The following is a 19,093-nucleotide window of genomic DNA, read 5'->3' on the forward strand; positions in this document are numbered from 1 at the left end:
AAAACATGCACATTTAACAATATTTACTGAAATAAGAATATATAATTTTAATAATTTCAAAATAAATGGTTATAGCTTAAAATAGTTTATTCGCCAACAGAACAATTTTAAATATTTAACCCCTCCCCCCCCCCCCAAAAAAAAAACCAAACATACTAATAACTTCCAAGGTACTTATTTATAAGACCACCCATCCTTTGAGTAGAAACACTTTCCAAACAGCTCTGCAATATTTTGAATGAAACACTTTATTGGATTCACTTCATTTATATAAGGGCTGTAAAAAAAAATCCACAGAAATATTGAATGCTCAGCCTTTGACTTCTGTTTCCACTTGTATATTGTAGGCTACATATCCAATGAATGTAAACCCCAAATTGAATGTGACATTTTCATTCCCATAAGGTACAGATGAAACATTCATAGTCAGGATTTCAATTTTGTTTTTTTGGCAGTGTCCCCTGGCGTATAACTTTCCATTTTCTGTCCATCCAGGGACATTTCTTAAAAGTCTATGTACACTATCAGTTTTCGATAGGACATCATTGTCCCACTTCATCCTCTTTTCATTTAGTGGTCCTGCAATCTGCTTTTCAATCTTACTCCTTTGCATGATCTTCTGAAGTCCATATCCCTTCCCGAGAAAAAAAAGCACATTTGTTCTTTTCTTCCTGACAGGAATATCTTTTATTCTTTTTCCATGTAAAGACTTTGCCGTTTGTAATGCATTTGTTAAAATGATATCTTTATTTGCATCTGGTTTTCCATCAACATTTTCATCTGGCCAGTAAAGCAAGAATATTAAGAGGTAGGCACTTGGTGGAAATAGTTTCTTTGTGTTTAGAAATCGTTTACTTAGTTCACGTAGTTCCTGGAATGGTAAAAGTTTTAAAGAACTAGGACATACACATCCTAATGCAATATGTGACATTATATAGTTTGCAAGACCAACATCATCCAGAACTTCTCGAGCCACATCTGCAGGATAGAGATCTATAATATTTTCCAATTTTTTAGCTGATCTGTCATCATTTAAATGAGACAAAATAGAAATAATTGTTGCTGTGCTTCCACCACCAAGTTTATAAATGTTCATCTTTCGGACCAACTGACTTTCACGTCCGGCACCAGTGTATGACAGCTCAGAGCTGAAAAACTTTGCAAATACCTTAGTTTTTCTTAGTAGCCAAGCCCTTGGACTGTAGACATGTTCCTCTACTCTGTTGGGTTGCTCTCCATCGTCTATTTTCTCACACTGAAAGTAACCCACATCATCCGCAATCCACTCCAAGGCATTATATATATTTTGGTACAATCCTTTTAAACGTCCATGAAGTTTAAACCAAGGCTCTTTAATATCCTCTGGTATATAATCAGTACAAAGATAGTTCAAAAGTTCTTTATTTTCTGTGCCACTGTTCTTGGAAAACACGTGCTGTGATGAAAGCATTTGTAATAATCGGCATCCTACATCAACTTCTCCAGTGTACCCAGAGTTATTCATACTATCTACCTCAGATTTTGCAGCTTTTTGTGCTACTCTAAAACACTCCATAGATTTAAGACCAATGTCAATCAATTTAATAACTTCTGCAGGAGTAAGATTATTCTTTTTGTCTAGAATCACATTAAACTGTTTTTTGTAGACTTGACCTTCTGTGTGAATTATAAGGGGATTGTCTGGCAACTGTGACTTAGCAGTTTCTGCCCATTTTTTAGCTTCATCAAATTTCTCGTGTGTATAGTATAATCGAGCAAGTTGTTGTGCAAGGAAGGGATTTTTGTCAAATTGTTCATATGCAGCTTTTAGAAGCATAACTGCTTTCTCTTTATCATTTTCAATGTCACAAACGTGTTCTATTAGGGGTGAAAAGAAAGTGTCAACACTGTCTCCTCTGCTTTTTCTGTAACGTCTTAAAAACAAGTCTCGAATAAATTTTATGAACTCATCTCGGCCAAATCTGTGCTGGAGAAGAACTTTCTCCTCAAGAAGATCTTTAGCAATTTCACTTTGAGGACGAAGTACTGTAAGCTGATTTAACACTTCTTTAGCAACTAGTGGATGAATAATATGAATGGAAGAGATCCAAGTAGTTTTTTCCCTCAGCTCAATTAATAGAAGTCTTGCTTGTGTACTTTTAAAAAGGTAACTTTTAAAATTGTGCTCCCTTATTGTTTGATGATGATCTTCTTGATTAAAAAAAAGACCAAGGTAAGCTTCACAATGTGACACAGAAATGTATGAATTTTGAACATAGCAATTGAGTAATGCGACATACCTCATTAACCTGGTTACATCTGATGACTGATCAATTCCTTTCATAACATTCTGCACAAAGTCTTTCACATATTGTTCATCAAATTCACGACTCATTAGAACAAAGGTAAGTATTAATTCTGGACTTGGAAACTTTTTTTCCAGTTCATTTGCTTTCGTTGAAAAATCATTTTTTTCTCTTGGACTAAGCTTATGAGTGATTACAACTGTATCAGAAGGTGATGTTTTGAAAAGATCTTCTGGGGCATTTGATCGCTTACAGCTCATCAAAATAAAACATGGTTTTGAACAAACTATTTTCTTAAACACCATGGCTTCAGTTAAATCATGTCTCAAGTCATCAAGATAATCTTCTTCACAGTCTTCAACAAGTAGAAGAACAGGCAGGCACAGATTGACATTGTTCTCATCATACGCTCTAAGTTTTACAGCATGCTGACTTACTGTTGAAAAGAGGTAGGATGACTTGACAATGGCACATCTTAAAATGTTTCTGTTTTTCCACATGACTTGCCGAGCTACTGTACTTCCTCCGCTCCCCGGATGGTGAAAAATTTTCATTCTGGCAACTGGAAGCTTAACGGTGTTCTCGTGTAGAATTCCATTTAAAATTTGTTGGAGTTTATTACATGCATCTCGCTCTATAAAATCTCCACATATTTTCTGTTCTGCAAGCCACAAATGTTTCCAGCTGATCTTACCACCACGATAGAAAGTACCTTCCAATTCCTTCACTTCCTCCTTACTCAGAAGGTCTAGATTTGTATCATTACATTCATTCACACACAGTATTTCTAGTGAGTGCATTCTTTCCTCGGCAGGTGTTTCAAGCACACATAGTCCTTTAGATGAAACTGGCAAGTTCCTAACAGAATTCCCTACATAGAACTTACTTTGAATTGTAGAATTGATGTGGCTCAACTGTACACCAGCAATACTTCTCTGTTCCAGCATTCCTATGTCACAAGATGCTTGAGCAAGGTTGGCCCATTTTTCATAATATTCTTTATTTTCTGCAATACAAATTATATCCTCCATACCACTCATCTGTTCATAAAAGACATGGAAAGTATCCACAATTGGTTTTTCCACTGGAGACAGCAACAAAAAAACAACAACAAGAGATCCTCTGGGGAAAATCTCATCACAAATTAAAGAAACTGCTTTTATTAGATGCTTTTTTTTAGTCTTGATCCAAGTATTTTCATCTAATGGTTCATCTCCCCCTCGATAATTGCTATTTCCATTGCAAAATATCCAGCTGGTCTGATCAAAGAGCCCTAGGGACTTTCTTAGGTCACTCATGCTCATCCCACTCTCTTTAGCATAGTCAGTTAACGAATGGATGTTCCTCGCATGGTGTTCTTTGTATTTGGAACATAGTCCTGTCTTATCAGAGTTGGCATCAAAGTCAAACACGCAAAAAATTTTTAAACGCATAAGGAAGTTGAAATTTGTCAAGTGGTGAGATTCACATTTATTGGTAACCAGTATGTACCATAGTGTTTCATCCATATATTCTTTACCTCCTGTTAGTAAATCTATTTTGTTTGTAAGGTTTTTCGGTGCTGAGATTTCACATGTAGAATTTGATTCTGCTTTCTCTCTTCTTGCATCAACTTCTTGTAGTCCCTGGATAAACAGTACAATATCGTCTTCTGAAACAATTTCGGACTTTGCTCCTACTCTACGATAATATGCTTTCTTTTCTTGGCTAACCTTATTGCTTTTTTCATTGAACTTTGGTAAAGTTACTTGTAAGACTTTTCCTCTTACAGAGCTTGAATGAGGCACAATGTCAACTTCAACAATAAAACGTTGTTCCTCTGAATTTTTATCAATGACCTCAATAAATTTTGGCTGGCGAATGCAGGCCCTTGCTGCATTGTGTTCACCCTTATTAAAGCATTTCTCAATGTAGTCTAAAGCATCAACATACCAGTCATGGTCATGTACCGGGATGCCAATTATCTGCCCATGTTTATACCCCTTGCCTTCTACACTGTCCATTACACCAAAATGTATTGTACCATTTGTTCGCATGTTCATACAGGCAGAAGCAAATCTGATCAGCTCATAAGCAAATTTTGCCTGAAGTCTGACTCGATCCAACTTTGCGGCATTATCTAATGACTTGTATTCATGACATGGTACAATAAGGTCTTCTACTCCCGTTTCCGGTGGAAGGACTTCATTTTTTTTATACTTGAAATCTTTTACTTCTTTATCAAACGGTCGGAAATTAGCAACAGATATAGATTCGGATTTTATTCTGGGCATGTTTTTCTCAGACTTGTATTTATTTTCAGAAGTCACTTTGTCTTGTGTCTTACTTAAGGACTGGGTTTGGTCAGATTTGAGAAATTCAGTATTTGTACTGAGCTGTCTCTTTTCTGTTTGGATTGTGATTTCAGGTCCTTCAGGATGACCAGTACCTCTTGTTTCCAGTGTACATTGATAGTTTTTAGGGACATTTTGGCCAGATTTGTCCTGTGAATTTTTTCCAGTCAAACCAGTTGTAGCATTATTATGTGTCTCAGTCAAACCAGTTGTAACATTATTATGCGTTTCAGTCAAACCAGTTGTAGAATTATGTGTCTCAGTCAAACCAGCTATAGCATTATTATGTGTCTCAGTCAAACCAGCTGTAGCATCATAATGTTTTAAAAGTAACTCATCTCTCTTTTTTATAAATAAACTGATTGGACCTTGTTTCATGTCAATGTTTTTGCTTAAAAACTCTTCATCAATTACTTTTAGTCCTGGCCCATATATTTCCTCTTCAATCAGCTTGTCAATATACTTCTTATTAATAAGTATTGATTGAAGCCACTGAGCAACATGGTCTTCTGTCCATTCATTCAACGGGACTTTACTATAATCTAAAAGAAATATGTCCGTTCAAAATATGCAGTAAAATAACATTTACTGTTTGAATAAACAATTACATAAAACATTTCACATAACAGAAACATGGTGATTAGGTATTATGTCATCGGGTTTTGTGGTAATATAATTATACATATGCTCAAAACCCAACTGTCTCTCAATGTTTCTGTTAAAAAACATTGTGGTCACTCTAGCATGATGGATAAGTTGCCTAGCAACAGGGGCCGCTGTCCTCTCTCTCTGTCAGGTAGCTGCGAGTTGCATCTTGACGTGCTATGTGATCAACTGTGGATACCCGATGCATACTTATGTCTTTCCCCTGTCAAGTGATTATGGATTGCACTCTATTGTAGGAACCTTTGATCCTGTCAGATTATGTAACCGGTATTGCCACCTGATATCCAATTACAGTATATGCCCTCATATGTTTGTTATGCGGTAGTCTCCAAACATGTCCAATCGGTTGTCAGCATTCTCCTTGCTAAGCAGCAGTAGTTATGCTTGTCGCTGCACTCCAGACTGTTGCTTAACAACCACATTAGCACCTTCTCAGCTCATGCAGCCAGCGCCTCATTGATTCAGCTGGTTGCTAGATAAATAACAACCAAGCTCTCTTCAGCTCTCAGTCTAGCAGCGTCAGCTGTACAATTAGTACAACACTCATGCAGCTAATTACCCTGCAGTTCTGATTGCTGCTGCTGCTGCCTTTATAAACCTCTTTCTGGCTTCATACCAATGCTGTTGATATTTTATTTTTGACCTAGTGTGCCTTGTACCCTGACCTGTTCTGTTCTCAGTATTTGACCTGGTTTAAAGGATTCTGCTGTCTTCTCTACTCCTGACTTGTTAAATGGATCTGCTGACTTCTCATACTCCTGACCTTGGCCTGTCTGTTGTTTGCATTAACCTCTGCCTGTCTAATTCTCAGTTTGCATCACTATGTCATCTGGTTGCTCACTACCTCCTATCATTTTCTGTTCACTCCCAATTGTAAATCAAAAACTACTACTACTATCCGAGCTTTAGTCCTGGGGGCAACTGAGTACTGTGGAACATATCAAGTTCCTCAGAAAGGGTACTGCTATAGATGGACATCTTGAGAAGCGGTTCTAGTAGTTGAGGATCACATATACATTGTCCTTAACAGATTCCTCTAAGCTGTTTTGGCACGAAGTAATCCCAGTTCATTTAGACAGTAATGTGGAGGTGTCAGGAGTATGTGAAGAGGACCTATTTCCAGGTAAGTGATGGAGTAGGGAAGAATGACAAATGTGGGAACTCTGAGCAGTATGTGGCTGACAATGGAATATTTCTGTTTAATACATGGCTATCTCTGTGTTCCTCTGAACTTCATCAATGAAATAAAACATTTTGGGGTGTAAATACAGGCACTTACTACATTACAATTTCCGTAGTGTATCTTGTGTGAAATTGCTCTGTGCATGCCCAGAAAGTTGTCTCACCCATATTCGTCTATGCAGACTTGCACTTATACCTGTCTGCTTCTGGAGGGATGGGGAAGGGAAGGGGTGTCCTAACAATGGGCAAGTACAGTAAGGGTGTGACAGGTCAAGCAAAATGGCTGCTGAACTCCATTTTACTGTTCTTGTACTTTTATGTGTGTATAATGAAATGCTGAAGTAACTAATGCAAGACCGGGGGAGTGTCAGTTAGGCATTGTCCCAGTCCTAACTGTGCATATACAGAAAGTAATGGAAAGTCCCGTGATACAAGAGTATCTGAGGTTAACCAAAGCTCTTGTTTTTGCTTCAATGCTATTGCACCTGCGTGAATTAATTTTTTAAAATTGTTTAATGCTCATTGCTGTACCAATAAGAAGTTCTGAATCATGTTTATACTTTATATGTTAGTGATATCCGGCATCCTTAGTTATCTATCTATAAAAGCTGGGTTGCTGCGACATGCGGTGCCTCTTCCTGGACCATATGTAGCGGTGTCCGTTTGTTTCATATTTCGGAAATAGCGGTTGATTGAACATATTGCTAAGAATACTATTGGAAGCTAAGTATTATTACTACTTTCTTTTTAACTGGTTTGCAATAAAAGATTAACATTTGAATTTTGTGGTCACAAGTCTTTAACTCATTGCAATCTGAAAGAACCTGAGTTTCCACCAGAAAATAAGGCCTGTTTATGCAAATTTGACTCATGAAGGCCTGCAGAAACAGGCATATACTTCTGTTAGGAGGTGTATCTTTTGACCCTACTATGGGATAGGTGCAAATCGCTGATGACTTGCTGTAAACCAGGCGCATATGCTACTGATGCGGAGATGGGCGCATATAGCGATGTGTACAGCTCTGCATTTGGAAACACACTATTTTTCTGAGCTCTTTTTTCTTTAAGAATAATTTACTCCCATTTTGCGACCAATACTGCATCCGCTCCATTGTGTTCACCTTTATTAAATCATTCCTCAATGTAGTGCAAAGCCTCAACAAATCAGTCTTGGTCGTGTAATTATCTGCCCATGTTTATAACCCTTGGCTTCTAGACTATACATTACACGTAATGTATTGTATAGTTTGTTTGCTTGCTTATACAGGCACATGATACGATGTAATAAGGTCTTCTAATCCTGGTTTTGATATACCTGAAATGTTTTAATTCTTTATGTAATGGATGAAAATTAGTCACAGATATAGATTGTGTGATTTTATGCTGGGCATGCTTTCCTCAGATATGCATTTATTTGCAAAACTCTCTTTGACTTGTGTCTTACCTGGATGTGTTTTTGAGGTATTTGATCTAGATTTGCGCTGTGAATTTTCCTCAGTCAAATCAGCTGAAGCATCTTTGTATTTTACAAGCAATTCATCTCTCTTTTTTATCAGTAACTTGATTGGAACTTGTTTCATGCCAATGTTCTTTTTCAAAAACTCCTCATCAATTTCTTTTAGAACTGGCCCATATACTTCCTCTTCAGTCAGCTTGTCAATATACTTCTTATTAATGTTTATTGATAGAAGCCACTGTGCAACTTGGTCTTCAGTCCAGTCATTCAAAGGGGTTGTATTATAATCTAAATGAAACATGTCTGTTTAATATATGGACTTAAATAAGATTTTATTGCAGAATAAAACATCCATAATAAAGAAAATAGCAAAGTATTACCATAATAAAAATTCCAAACAACAAAATCATAACAGTACCAACTATATTATATATCAACTAGCTGAAGTACCCGGCGATGCCCGGGTTTAAATCTTCAAGTTATTAAGTTATCAATGAGTTGGATGCAACTGTCAACCTTTTAAAAAGCTTAGCAGCTCTTCCAACATACCCATGAGATGGCTGCCTAGTGTCGGTTTTTGTTTTTATCTTAAATGTCATCCAAATCCATCCAGTAGAAGGCCTAGAACAGGCTCCCCGGGTCAAAGTTCTGCCCAGTGTACACCAACGGAAGGTCTGACGGGGAGCCCAACCCCCTAGTATGTCTTCTGGGATCCAATGTTACCAGTCTGTGAAGTTTTCGTCCAAATCCGTCCAGTGGAAGGCTCAGAACAGGTTACCTGGGTCAAATTTCCGCCCAGTGTACACCAACGGAAGGTCCAACCGGGACCCTAACCCCCCTAATACTTGTCCAAGATCCAACTGGACCACCTCAAGTTGGTTTCATCCCAATCGGTGCAGGGCTGTTCGAATGCAGGCTCAGAACTGGCTCCCGGGTTAAAGTTCTGCCCAGTATACACCAATGGGATGTCCGACTGGGACCCTAACCCCCCTAAAACCGGGCCAGGATCCAACTGTATCACCTCGCATTAGTTTCATCACAATCGGTGCAGGGGTGTTTGAATGCATAACCGGACAGACAAACAAACAGACCAATGATTTTATACAAGATGTATATATTAGTATACATAGGTTCAAAATGCAACTGTCTGTAAATGTTCCGGGCAAGGTTGTATCGGCCACGCACCATTTTTGACATCCCCAAGAACAGGGACCTGTGCGCTGCTCAGTGTCTGGTGACAGCATGGGTGCCAGGCTCAGTTGCTGTCACCTCCACTTTCACTACACCATGCTTGGGATTATCCAGAGCTATGACTTTGGATGCTCTAGACCAGGGTTGTCCAACTCGCGGCCCAGCACGCCTGTAAATGTGGCCCAGAAGGAGTTTTGGTTGTGGCAAGGGGGCAGCGCTGTTAATGTAAAAAAAAAATCCTGCGAAAAAAAAAGAAAATAAACTACTTACCTTGCGGTCACACGATCACGTTAGCTGGTACTCCGGCTCCCTCCCTTGTCTCCTCCTCCGTGTGGTGCTCGCAGTGAATGTCGGGCGTGATGTCATCACGCCCAACATCCATTGCGGAGCGCAGCACAGAGGAGACACCCGCGTGAGAAGAACAATCAGCAGCACAGAATTGGAGAAAAGAAGAGAAGAGGACAGGAGAACAAGCCGATTAAAAGGTAAGTTAAGGAGGATTTTTTTTATTATTTCAAGGGACGCTGACAAGTGAATAAAAGTCACCTGGTCCTGGAGCATAATGGACCTTATCTCCCTGCTACATACTTCTACTTGTATTACTAATGGGGCATTATATATTATTCTCTTTGGCCCATTATAAGTTGTTATCCCTTAACTAACATAGTGATGTATTATCAAAACAGGTGACAATTTGGGGTCACAGTGGTGTATATGTCAGGTACCGCAGGCCTGGTCAGGGCACCCTAATATACAATGCCTGGCTTAAATGCACTTTATTGATATTGCATCAAAACAATACAAAAAGTGATTATAGTATAATAACTAGAGAGGATTTTTTGAACAGGGCGATTGAAAGGTAAGTATAGGGGGATTTGAAAAAACGATATATATATATATAATATATATATATCGTTTTTTCTCATATATATATATATATATGTTAGCTATGTTTTCTATGGTTTTTTGGATGATCAGCTATCGTTATTGTTAGTGTATCTTATGTGCGGCCCAAACCAACTCGTCGTCTTCCAATGTGGCCCAGGGAAGCTAAAAGGTTGGACACCCCTGCTCTAGACAACGGCACTTCATCCCGGGGCCCGCACTTTACTTGCCTGCAGCTTTTAAGGGATTTCAGGACCATAACATTGAATAACCTCAGAGCATCTAGATAGTAATGTCAAGGCATCAGGAGGATGTAAAGAGGACACAATTCCAGGTAAGTGACTGAGGTAGGTAGAACTGCCAATGGGGGAATCTCTGTGTATGGATGACAATGGAGGTATCTCAGTGTAATGTATGTCTTACAATTAAGGTATCGCTATGTAAAAGATAGAAAAACACATTATTTTAGACCCTCCAGGAAAAGATATTCAGGATAAGCTGCCGATAAGGAGTATTGCTAGATCACTTAAAAGTCTTATAGTAAAAAGCAAAAAGATACAGCACTAAAGAGAGTCTCACTTATAATAATGTATATCTGCTCTGATATATGTTAAAGGCAGGTTTTACTTATCAAAAATAATTGTCCGAGTCCTGAAAAAACAATACCAATTTATTAAATAAAATAAATATTATTATTTTTAAATATAACATAACACAACATACAAGATATCAAATTCTAACCGAAAATGTTACAAAAAATTCCAGCACAGTGTGAAAGCAGGATAATGCTCAAGCTTATTCCTTGTTCTTAAATATCCCAAGATAAGTATCAATAGATTTAATATATTTAATAAACAACTACCAAATTCACAATGGAAACCAAGTTCCCAAAAATATCGGCAGTCCACATATTCCAAACATAGGTTAGTATTTATTTACCCACACCGTAAGCTGTGGTATAAAGTCCTCAAATTATTGGTGGTCACCAATTTAATAGTAGTTCTTGTAATCTAACTACGTTTTCGATCTAAGCACAAAAGTACACACCGGAACTGTATGCAATGCGCTAAATAAAAGTTTGGATCCTGCTTCACACTGATAATGCCAGTCACAATGAAACTGTAATCCTAGGAGGGTATGTCAATGACAGGGAGGAAACAGATTGAACAGACATTCTGCAGGTTTAAAAAGAAAGAGGACATTGTACATAAATGAGCGGGAGAAGACAAAGTCAGCAGACATTCTAGTAGTGTAAAAATATAGATGATACCTGACACTGTAGCTTTGGGGAGAAACAATAACCTGACAACAGTTTATTCCTCCTTATAAACACACAGCCATATTTTACAGCCAGTGATCTAGTTTGATCTAGTCAGATCCTTTCCCTCTTCACTGTCTAGCTAGATCTTCCAGGTCATGCTTGTGATATCATTGTCCGTGAAAATCTCCCACAAAATGGAAATTGCAAAATACATTGATTTTATATAAATATATATTAAAAGTAGAAATGAGTGCACTCTAATTTCTGAAATCCGAGCCCACCCGAACGTTGCGGATCCGAGACAGACCCGGGTATTCCCGCCAATTGCAAAACTGAAACCGAGGCTCTGAGTCATAATCCCGCTGTCGGCTCTCGCGATACTCGGATCCTATAAATTCCCCACTAGTCGCCGCCATCTTCACTCGGGCATTGATCAGGGTAGAGGGAGGGTGTGTTAGGTGGTCCTCTGTCCTGCTATATCTCGTGCTGTTCTGTGCTCTGCTCAGTCCAGTGGTGCTGTGTCCTGTGCTCTGTCCTTCTGAGTTCAGTGGTGCTGCTGGGTCCTGTGCTGTGTCCTGTTCAGTCCAGTGGTGCTGTGTCCTGTGCTCTGTCCTTCTAAGGGCATTGTTATTTCCCCATTATTCCCAAATTCTAAAAAATTTCAAAAAAAGTTATAAAAAAAATAACAAAAAAAGTAATTATATAAAAAAAATAAAATATCCCAAAACAATCCTGCAGTATAAGTCCATTGGTACTGCTATATTACAAAGTTCACTCATTCTGCAGTATAAGTCCATTGGTACTGCAATATTACAAAGTTCACTCATTCTGCAGTATAAGTCCAGTGGTACTGCAATATTACAAAGTTCACTCATTCTGCAGTATAAGTCCATTGGTACTGCAATATTACAAAGTTCACTCATTCTGCAGTATAAGTCCAGTGGTACTGCAATATTACAAAGTTCACTCATTCTGCAGTATAATTCCATTGTTGTTACTGCCATATTACAAATTTCACTCATTCTGCAGTATAAGTCCAGTGGTACTGCTGTATAACTCCAGTCCAGTGGTACTCTCCTTTGCCGCATATAATTTTTAAAGGCTTTGCCGAATGTGTGTGGCTTCGGGGTACACTCTCTTGTGCTACATATAATGCAGAACAAAAATTTGGAGGATAAAGTAGGGAAAGATCAAGACACACTTCCTCCTAATGCTGAAGCTGCTGCCACTAGTCATGACATAGACGATTAAATGCCATCAACGTCGTCTGGCAAGCCCGATGCCCAATCTCCTAGTACAGGGCATGTAAAATCCAAAAAGCCCAAGTTCAGTAAAAGTAGCAAAAAGAGAAACTTAAAATCATCTGAGGAGAAACGTAAAGTTGCCAATATGCCATTTACGACACGCAGTGGCAAGGAACGGATTAGGCCCTGGCCCGTGTTCATGACTAGTGGTTCAGCTTCACCCAAGGAACTAAGCCCTCCTCTCCCCCCCCCCTACAAAAAATTTAAGAGAGTTATGCTGTCAGCAACAACACAGCAAACAACTCTACCTTCTAAAGAGAAATTATCACAAATCCCCAAGGCGAGTCCAAGGGTGTTGGTGGTTGCGAAGCCTGACCTTCCCATCACTATACGGGAAGAGGTGGCTCCTTCCACCATTTGCAGCACGCCCTCTGCATATGCTGGAAGGATCACCCACAGTCCAGTTACAGATTTGGCTAATGAAGGTGTGAATGTTGTACACCGGGAGGAGGATGTTGATGATTATGATGCAGACAGATACCAAATTGCCTTTCTCAATTTCTATTTATATTCTAGATTATATAACGGCTGAATAGTTTTCTATTTTACTCCTAGTGGAGAGGGGATCTGATGCAGACAGATACCAAACTGCCTTTGTCCAATTCTTTGTATATTTGAATTTCTAGTTCTACAGTCTATGCAGGCTGCTTTTTTTATATTCAACTACAAGTGTAGGGTGGGGGAAGCATAGATAGCCACCAAAGTAACGTGGTCCATTTAATTTCACTTTCTAGCTCCACAGTCTGTGCAGCCTGCTTTTTTTTATCTTCAAAGTATTTACAAGCCTTGCAATCTAAATTAACAAGAGGTAGTGACGTGCTAGAACTCCACCCTCTATATGCTGCAGAGGATGGAGGAGCATCAAAAAGCCATTCAAGCCTACACAGCCACCTACGACATAGGAAAAGGAGTGGGGATGCGCCTGAGTCAAGCGCACTGGAGAATGATTTTTGTGTTGTGCAAGGTTCTGCAGCCATTTGAACTTGCCACACGAGAAGTCAGTTCCGACACTGCCAGCTTAAATCAGGTGATTCCCCTGATCAGGCTTTTGCAGAAGCAGCTGGAGAAAGTGAGGGAGGAGCTGGTACACCATTGCGATTCCACCAAGCATGTAGCTCTTGTGGATGAAGCCCTTCGTACGCTTTGCCAGGATCCGAGGTTAGTCAGTCTTTTAAAGTGAGAGGAATACATTCTGGCCACCGTTCTCGATCCTCGGTTTAAAGCGTATGTTGTGTCTCTGTTTCCGGCGGACACAAGTCTACAGCGGTGCAAAGACCTGCTGGTCAGGAGATTGTCCTCTGAAGAGGACCGTGACATGCCACCAGCTCCACCTTCATTTTCATCACTGTTTGTGCAGTTCCAAAAATAGGAACTGCCATTTCTATTGCTACCTTCTTTCTTTCTGTATTTCCTGTGTCCTGTGGTCTGTTCTGCTAAGGGCATTGTTATTTCCAAGTTATCCAAAAGTTCTAAAAAAACAAATTTAAATTTATAAAAAAAATTAAAAAAAATAATAACATTTTTTCCAAAAATACTTGGAAAAAAATATTACAAAATTTTAAAAAATCTAGCTTGTACTGCTATTTAAAAGTCTAACTACGATCATTCACTGTTGCTGTACCCAAAAATAATAGGTACTGCTATTAAAGTACAGTCCAGTGGTACTCTCCTGTGCCGCAGATAATTTGTAAAAGCTCTGCCGAGTGTGTGTAATTATGTATCACAGGTTTTAAGAAGAGGCACAACACTGACAACCTGTTAGAGAAACTGAGGGAAATAATCTCTCTGTGGCTCACCCCACTTAGACTCTCCAGGGGGTTTGAATAACTGCCATTTCTATTACTACCTTCTTTAATTCTCTATTTAAAAAAAACTAAATAACTGCCATTTCTAGTACTACCTTCTTTCTTTCTATATTTAAAACAAAAAAAAAACTGTCATTTCTATTACTACGTTAATTGTTTGTGCAGTCACAAAAAAGAGGAACTGCGCCCTTAACTGATATGTTGGTTTTAGACGTCCATCCGGTGTCCGCCATCTGTTCCCTGGAATTCAGACCAGTTGAGGGTTTTATTATTATATTGTGGGGACCACTCCACTACGCAGCCCAGATACTTGTTTGGTGGAATTGAGACCAGTTGAGTTTTTTTTTTATTATATTGTGGGGACCACTCCACTACGCAGTCCAGATACTTGTTTGGTGGAATTCAGAACAATTGAGGTTTTTTTTATTATATTGTGGCCCCGGTATCAAATTGGGTACCGGGGCCACTCCACTACGCAGTCCAGATACTTTTTTGGTGGAATTCAGACCAGTTGAGGTATTTTTTTTTATTATATTGTGGGGACCACTCCACTACGCAGTCCAGATACTTTTTTGGTGGAATTCAGACCAGTTGAGGGATTTTTTATTATATTGTGGGGACCACTCCACTACGCAGTCCAGATACTTGTTTGGTGGAATTGAGACCAGTTGAGGTTTTTTTTATTATATTGTGGGGACCACTCCACTACGCAGTCCAGATACTTTTTGGGTGGAATTCAGACCAGTTGAGGTTTTTTTTTATTATATTGTGGGGACCACTCTACTACGCAGTCCAGATACTTGTTTGGTGGAATTCAGACCAGTTGAGGAATTTTTTTTATTATATTGTGGGGACCACTCTACTACGCAGTCCAGATACTTGTTTGGTGGAATTCAGAACAATTGTTTTTTTTTTATTATATTGTGGCCCCGGTATCAAATTGGGTACCGGGGCCACTCCACTACGCAGTCCAGATACTTGTTTGGTGGAATTCAGAACAATTGTTTTTTTTTTATTATATTGTGGGGACCACTCCACTACGCAGTCCAGATTCTTTTTTTGGTGGAATTGAGACTAGTTGAGGGTGATATATTGTGGCCCCGGTACCAAATTGGGTACCGGGACCACTCTACTATGCAGTCCAGAAAGCTACCTCGGTGAAATGTTTTGGACTAAAAACAATATTGTGAGGTGTGAGGGTGTTCAGAATAGACTGGAAATTTGTGGAAATGATTGTTATTGAATGTTATTGAGGTTAATAATAGCGTAGGAGTGAAAATAAGCCCAAAAACTTGATTTTGGAACTTTTTATGCTTTTTTCAAAATAAATCCGAATCCAAAACCTTTCGACAGGTGTTTTGCGAAACAAATCCGAACCCAAAACATCAAGCAAATCCGAACCCAAAACACAAAATACGAGACACCAAAAGTGCCCGGTGCACATCCCTAATTAAAAGAGACATTTGGTAAAGTAAATATTATTATTACTTACCCATCTTTACAGTGGAATGGCTGACACAGTTCTGCAATCTGTAGAGGAAACACATGTTTGTAAAACTGTACCTGGGGCATCTTAATAGCGTACAAGCATGAGCACCTGCATCTACATCCTACAAATATGGAAAGTTCTTTAGACGGTTCATACCGGTCCTGAATTCCTTGTTATCTAACTTTATATAGTGTAGCGAATAAGGTCAACAGCACACACTAATAAGAGACAATTTTTGAAGGAATCGGCATTCACTAGAGTAATGACATAAACATTGATGAAGCATGTTTTAATTCTTCCAGTGCAGAAGTGAAGTGATGAATTGATATGCTAGAAATTATAGGGAAGTTTTAAACTGCCAATAGTGTTTATGTCCACTAATGTTGTTAAACGAATCCACAGCATTGATTAAATTGAAAGAGATGAGCAAGAGCTGAAAACCAATTAATGGATTCTACAAGTACAATTTGGAGATTATTATTTTGCAGACATGAATCATACAGTCAAAAATTATACTAAGATTTTAATAAAAAACATAAAATCTGTTTATTATATTATTTATGCACTGTAGTGTTTATTTGCTGTATAAAGTATGTCTCCTCAAACCAAAGACACTTAGGGGTATATTTACTAAACTGTGGCTTTGAAAAAGTGGAGATGTTGCCTATAGCAACCAATCAGATTCTAGCTGTCATTTTGTAGAATGCACTAAATAAATGAAAGAGAGAATCAGATTGGTTGTTATAGGCAACATCTCCACTTTACAAACCCGCAGTTTAGTAAATCTACCTCTTATTGTTTAATTGAGATTTAATTCCCTTCCACCCTTTTTCTCTTCCGGCCCAGTCTGGTTGCTATTGAAAAACCAAATAAAATAATTTTCAATTAACACCCATTGCCATTACTTCCACTACTTCCCTCTTTATACGCTGCAGTGTACGTGTAATTAATTGAACATGAGGAAATCTATTCCTTCTGCTTTTCAGTCCTTGTTGCGGGGGTACAATCTTTTTACTTTGGCATTTTGACTTCCCGCCACCAGATCAGTCTATGGAACCCAAACTTTTCTATTATTTGTTGAAATACTTTGCTGTTCACCTGACAGCTGTTGATCCGACAGCTACTTTTTGTCCTTTCCTGCTACGTGAAGTGCTGGGAGGGACTTTAGTTTGTTTTCTGACCATAATTTGTTTGCTCTTGGTGCCTCCTTGTGTGTTTATGAAGGCTAACACTATTCGACTGTCTGAAAAAATTCTAATATCTTTAAATTTTGTATTGCACGACATGCTTAAACATGGAAGCTCTTGCTTCCATGTTTGCATGTAATCTCTTTTTCTTTGGATCCCATTGTCTGAAGACCTGTAGTTTTAGATTCATCAGGTGTCAGCTCCCCATGGGAGAATAGCTATGGTTTCCTAAGAATTTGAGATATTTCCTCACAGAAGTCTTTTGCTGAGATTGGATGAGTTAAGCCGGTTGTTGAATCTTTTGGATTCTCTCTTGTGACACTGTATCTCCCTCGCTGTAGTCATTTGTATTCCAGGGAATTGCAGCTGTTGAGATGTCACCCGATTACTGTAGTTTATGATCGAGCCATATTCATGCAAAAATGCAATTACCTTGAGTGTCTTGGTTTTGGCACTGTGTTCTGACTTCCCTATAACCAGAATATCGTCCAGATGTTGCAACACTGACATTGTGTGAATGTTCTGGAAGATGTTGAGAGGCCAAATGGTAGACAAATGGTAGACGCGTAAACTGGAAATGGTGTCCCATGTAGAAGAATCTGAGGTCACAAAGATGTTGAGGTGCAATTAGAATGTGAAGATAGGCATCCTGTAGATCTATTGATGTCAGGAAATCTCCTTATTCTGCTCTGAGAATGGAGCTCACAAACTCCATGCAGAAATGTCTTGCTTTTACAATCTCTGCCAGAAAAAGTCTGGAATAAAAGTGTTGGAGACTGGATTCGTTCAGTTGTTGTGGATTTCTCTGTTGTCTTCCTTCTAACCCTCAAAATGAACGAAAGGGCCACTTGGATGGATTGACCACATACTGTCTTTCTATCTAGGTGACCCCTCAGGAAGCCTCCATCTTCAATAGGGATATTAGATCTGGATGACATAGTAGCTTCAGGTGCATGTACTTTTGGAACCAAGCTTCACTTCTGAGTCTCTTCATCACTGAATGAATACATACATTTTAATCTCTCCAAGTTAGTCTGTCGCTTTTCAACCTGTGTCCATTCCTTATGAAAAAGCTTTATACATTTTACAAGGACACCGCTAGCCTTTTTTTTTTGCAATATTCAAAAGGAATTTATGCTTACTTTTCCATACTCATACATTTGTATATATGTTTGGGCAAAATTTCTTTATCTAAATTATACATTCTAGGTGTTTCTTTAATCTCTCCGGATTCATCTTCTAAATTCCCAGGAGAATCCCATTTTGACTGAGTATCTCTGCTCTGAATCCATGCTTGTCTGAAAACTTGCTCTTTTTAACCCTTGCATAGCACACATATCTTCTTTAGTTACAAAATATTCTGTCATCCAGACCATAAGCTTCATTAAGCTGCTTGGGGACTGTTTTTCCCATTGGATTGAGAACTGCAAATTGTACAAAAGACCCTTCAAATCCCGTGTGAGAGGCTTATCACAGGTTCCACAAACGCTAAATAAAACAGGACATTAGCTAACTGACTAAAGAGGAAAATGCATGAAGACAAAGCACCCCCTAACTTACGGGCTTACCCAGTGCGGATTCCCATTCAGCTTCTTGGGCTTTGACTACATTCCACTGTAGATCTGGCTGCTGCAGTCCAAGTGACAGTGGTAAAACATGTCCCATGTTAGAGAACACTCTATAGCAGTTCCACGTCCTCCTTCTTGGCATCCTATGACCCATGATGTGGCACGCGCATGTGCAGACCGCAGAGGTCTGAGAATCCGCACATAATTTGAAATATTTACACTAGATCTGTTCCCAGAGGTAGCAGACAGTCCAGTCCCTGACTTACACCATTGGAAGGTGCGTCGTTGGGCCACAGGAATGTGAGCCCCTACACTACAGAAAGTGGTAAAAAATATCACCTGACATACATATAGACAGGAAAAGTTGTATGGGAAAGAGGAGGAGCTGCCTTATATTATATACTGTTTCTTCCTAAACTGGAAAGGGAAACTACCCATTGTAAGGGCTGCCATGTAGGACTGAAGGGGAAAAACAATATGC

At 39.0% G+C, this 19,093-nt stretch overlaps 1 protein-coding gene across 1 annotated transcript; it reads right to left on the bottom strand.

Moving 5' to 3' along the window:
• Positions 1–286: 286 nt before the first annotated feature.
• LOC142095212 (sterile alpha motif domain-containing protein 9-like) lies at positions 287–15,925 on the bottom strand. Its single transcript, XM_075178095.1, has 3 exons — positions 15,861–15,925; positions 7,911–8,210; positions 287–5,160 (listed from the first exon to the last, which is right to left on the bottom strand). Exons 1-3 carry the CDS (start codon positions 15,913–15,915, stop codon positions 311–313), a joined length of 5,205 nt encoding a protein of 1,734 aa, XP_075034196.1. The 5' UTR covers positions 15,916–15,925; the 3' UTR covers positions 287–310.
• Between the last annotated feature and the right edge of the window lie 3,168 nt (positions 15,926–19,093).

The sequence above is a fragment of the Mixophyes fleayi genome, chromosome 6 (assembly GCF_038048845.1).
Source record: "Mixophyes fleayi isolate aMixFle1 chromosome 6, aMixFle1.hap1, whole genome shotgun sequence".
Classification (NCBI taxonomy): Eukaryota; Metazoa; Chordata; class Amphibia; order Anura; family Limnodynastidae; genus Mixophyes; species Mixophyes fleayi.

Bases quoted from the DNA above. Each gene is read 5' to 3' on its own strand.
- LOC142095212 (XM_075178095.1), bottom strand. From the start codon at position 15,915: ATGTGTTTCCTCTACAGATTGCAGAACTGTGTCAGCCATTCCACTGTA. The intron at 8,211-15,860 runs GTAAGTAATAAT...TGTTTCATTTAG, and splicing joins CCATTCCACTGTAAAGATGG to ATTATAATACAACCCCTTTG. The intron at 5,161-7,910 runs GTAAGACACAAG...TATTTCTTTTAG, and splicing joins TACCTCAAAAACACATCCAG to ATTATAGTAAAGTCCCGTTG.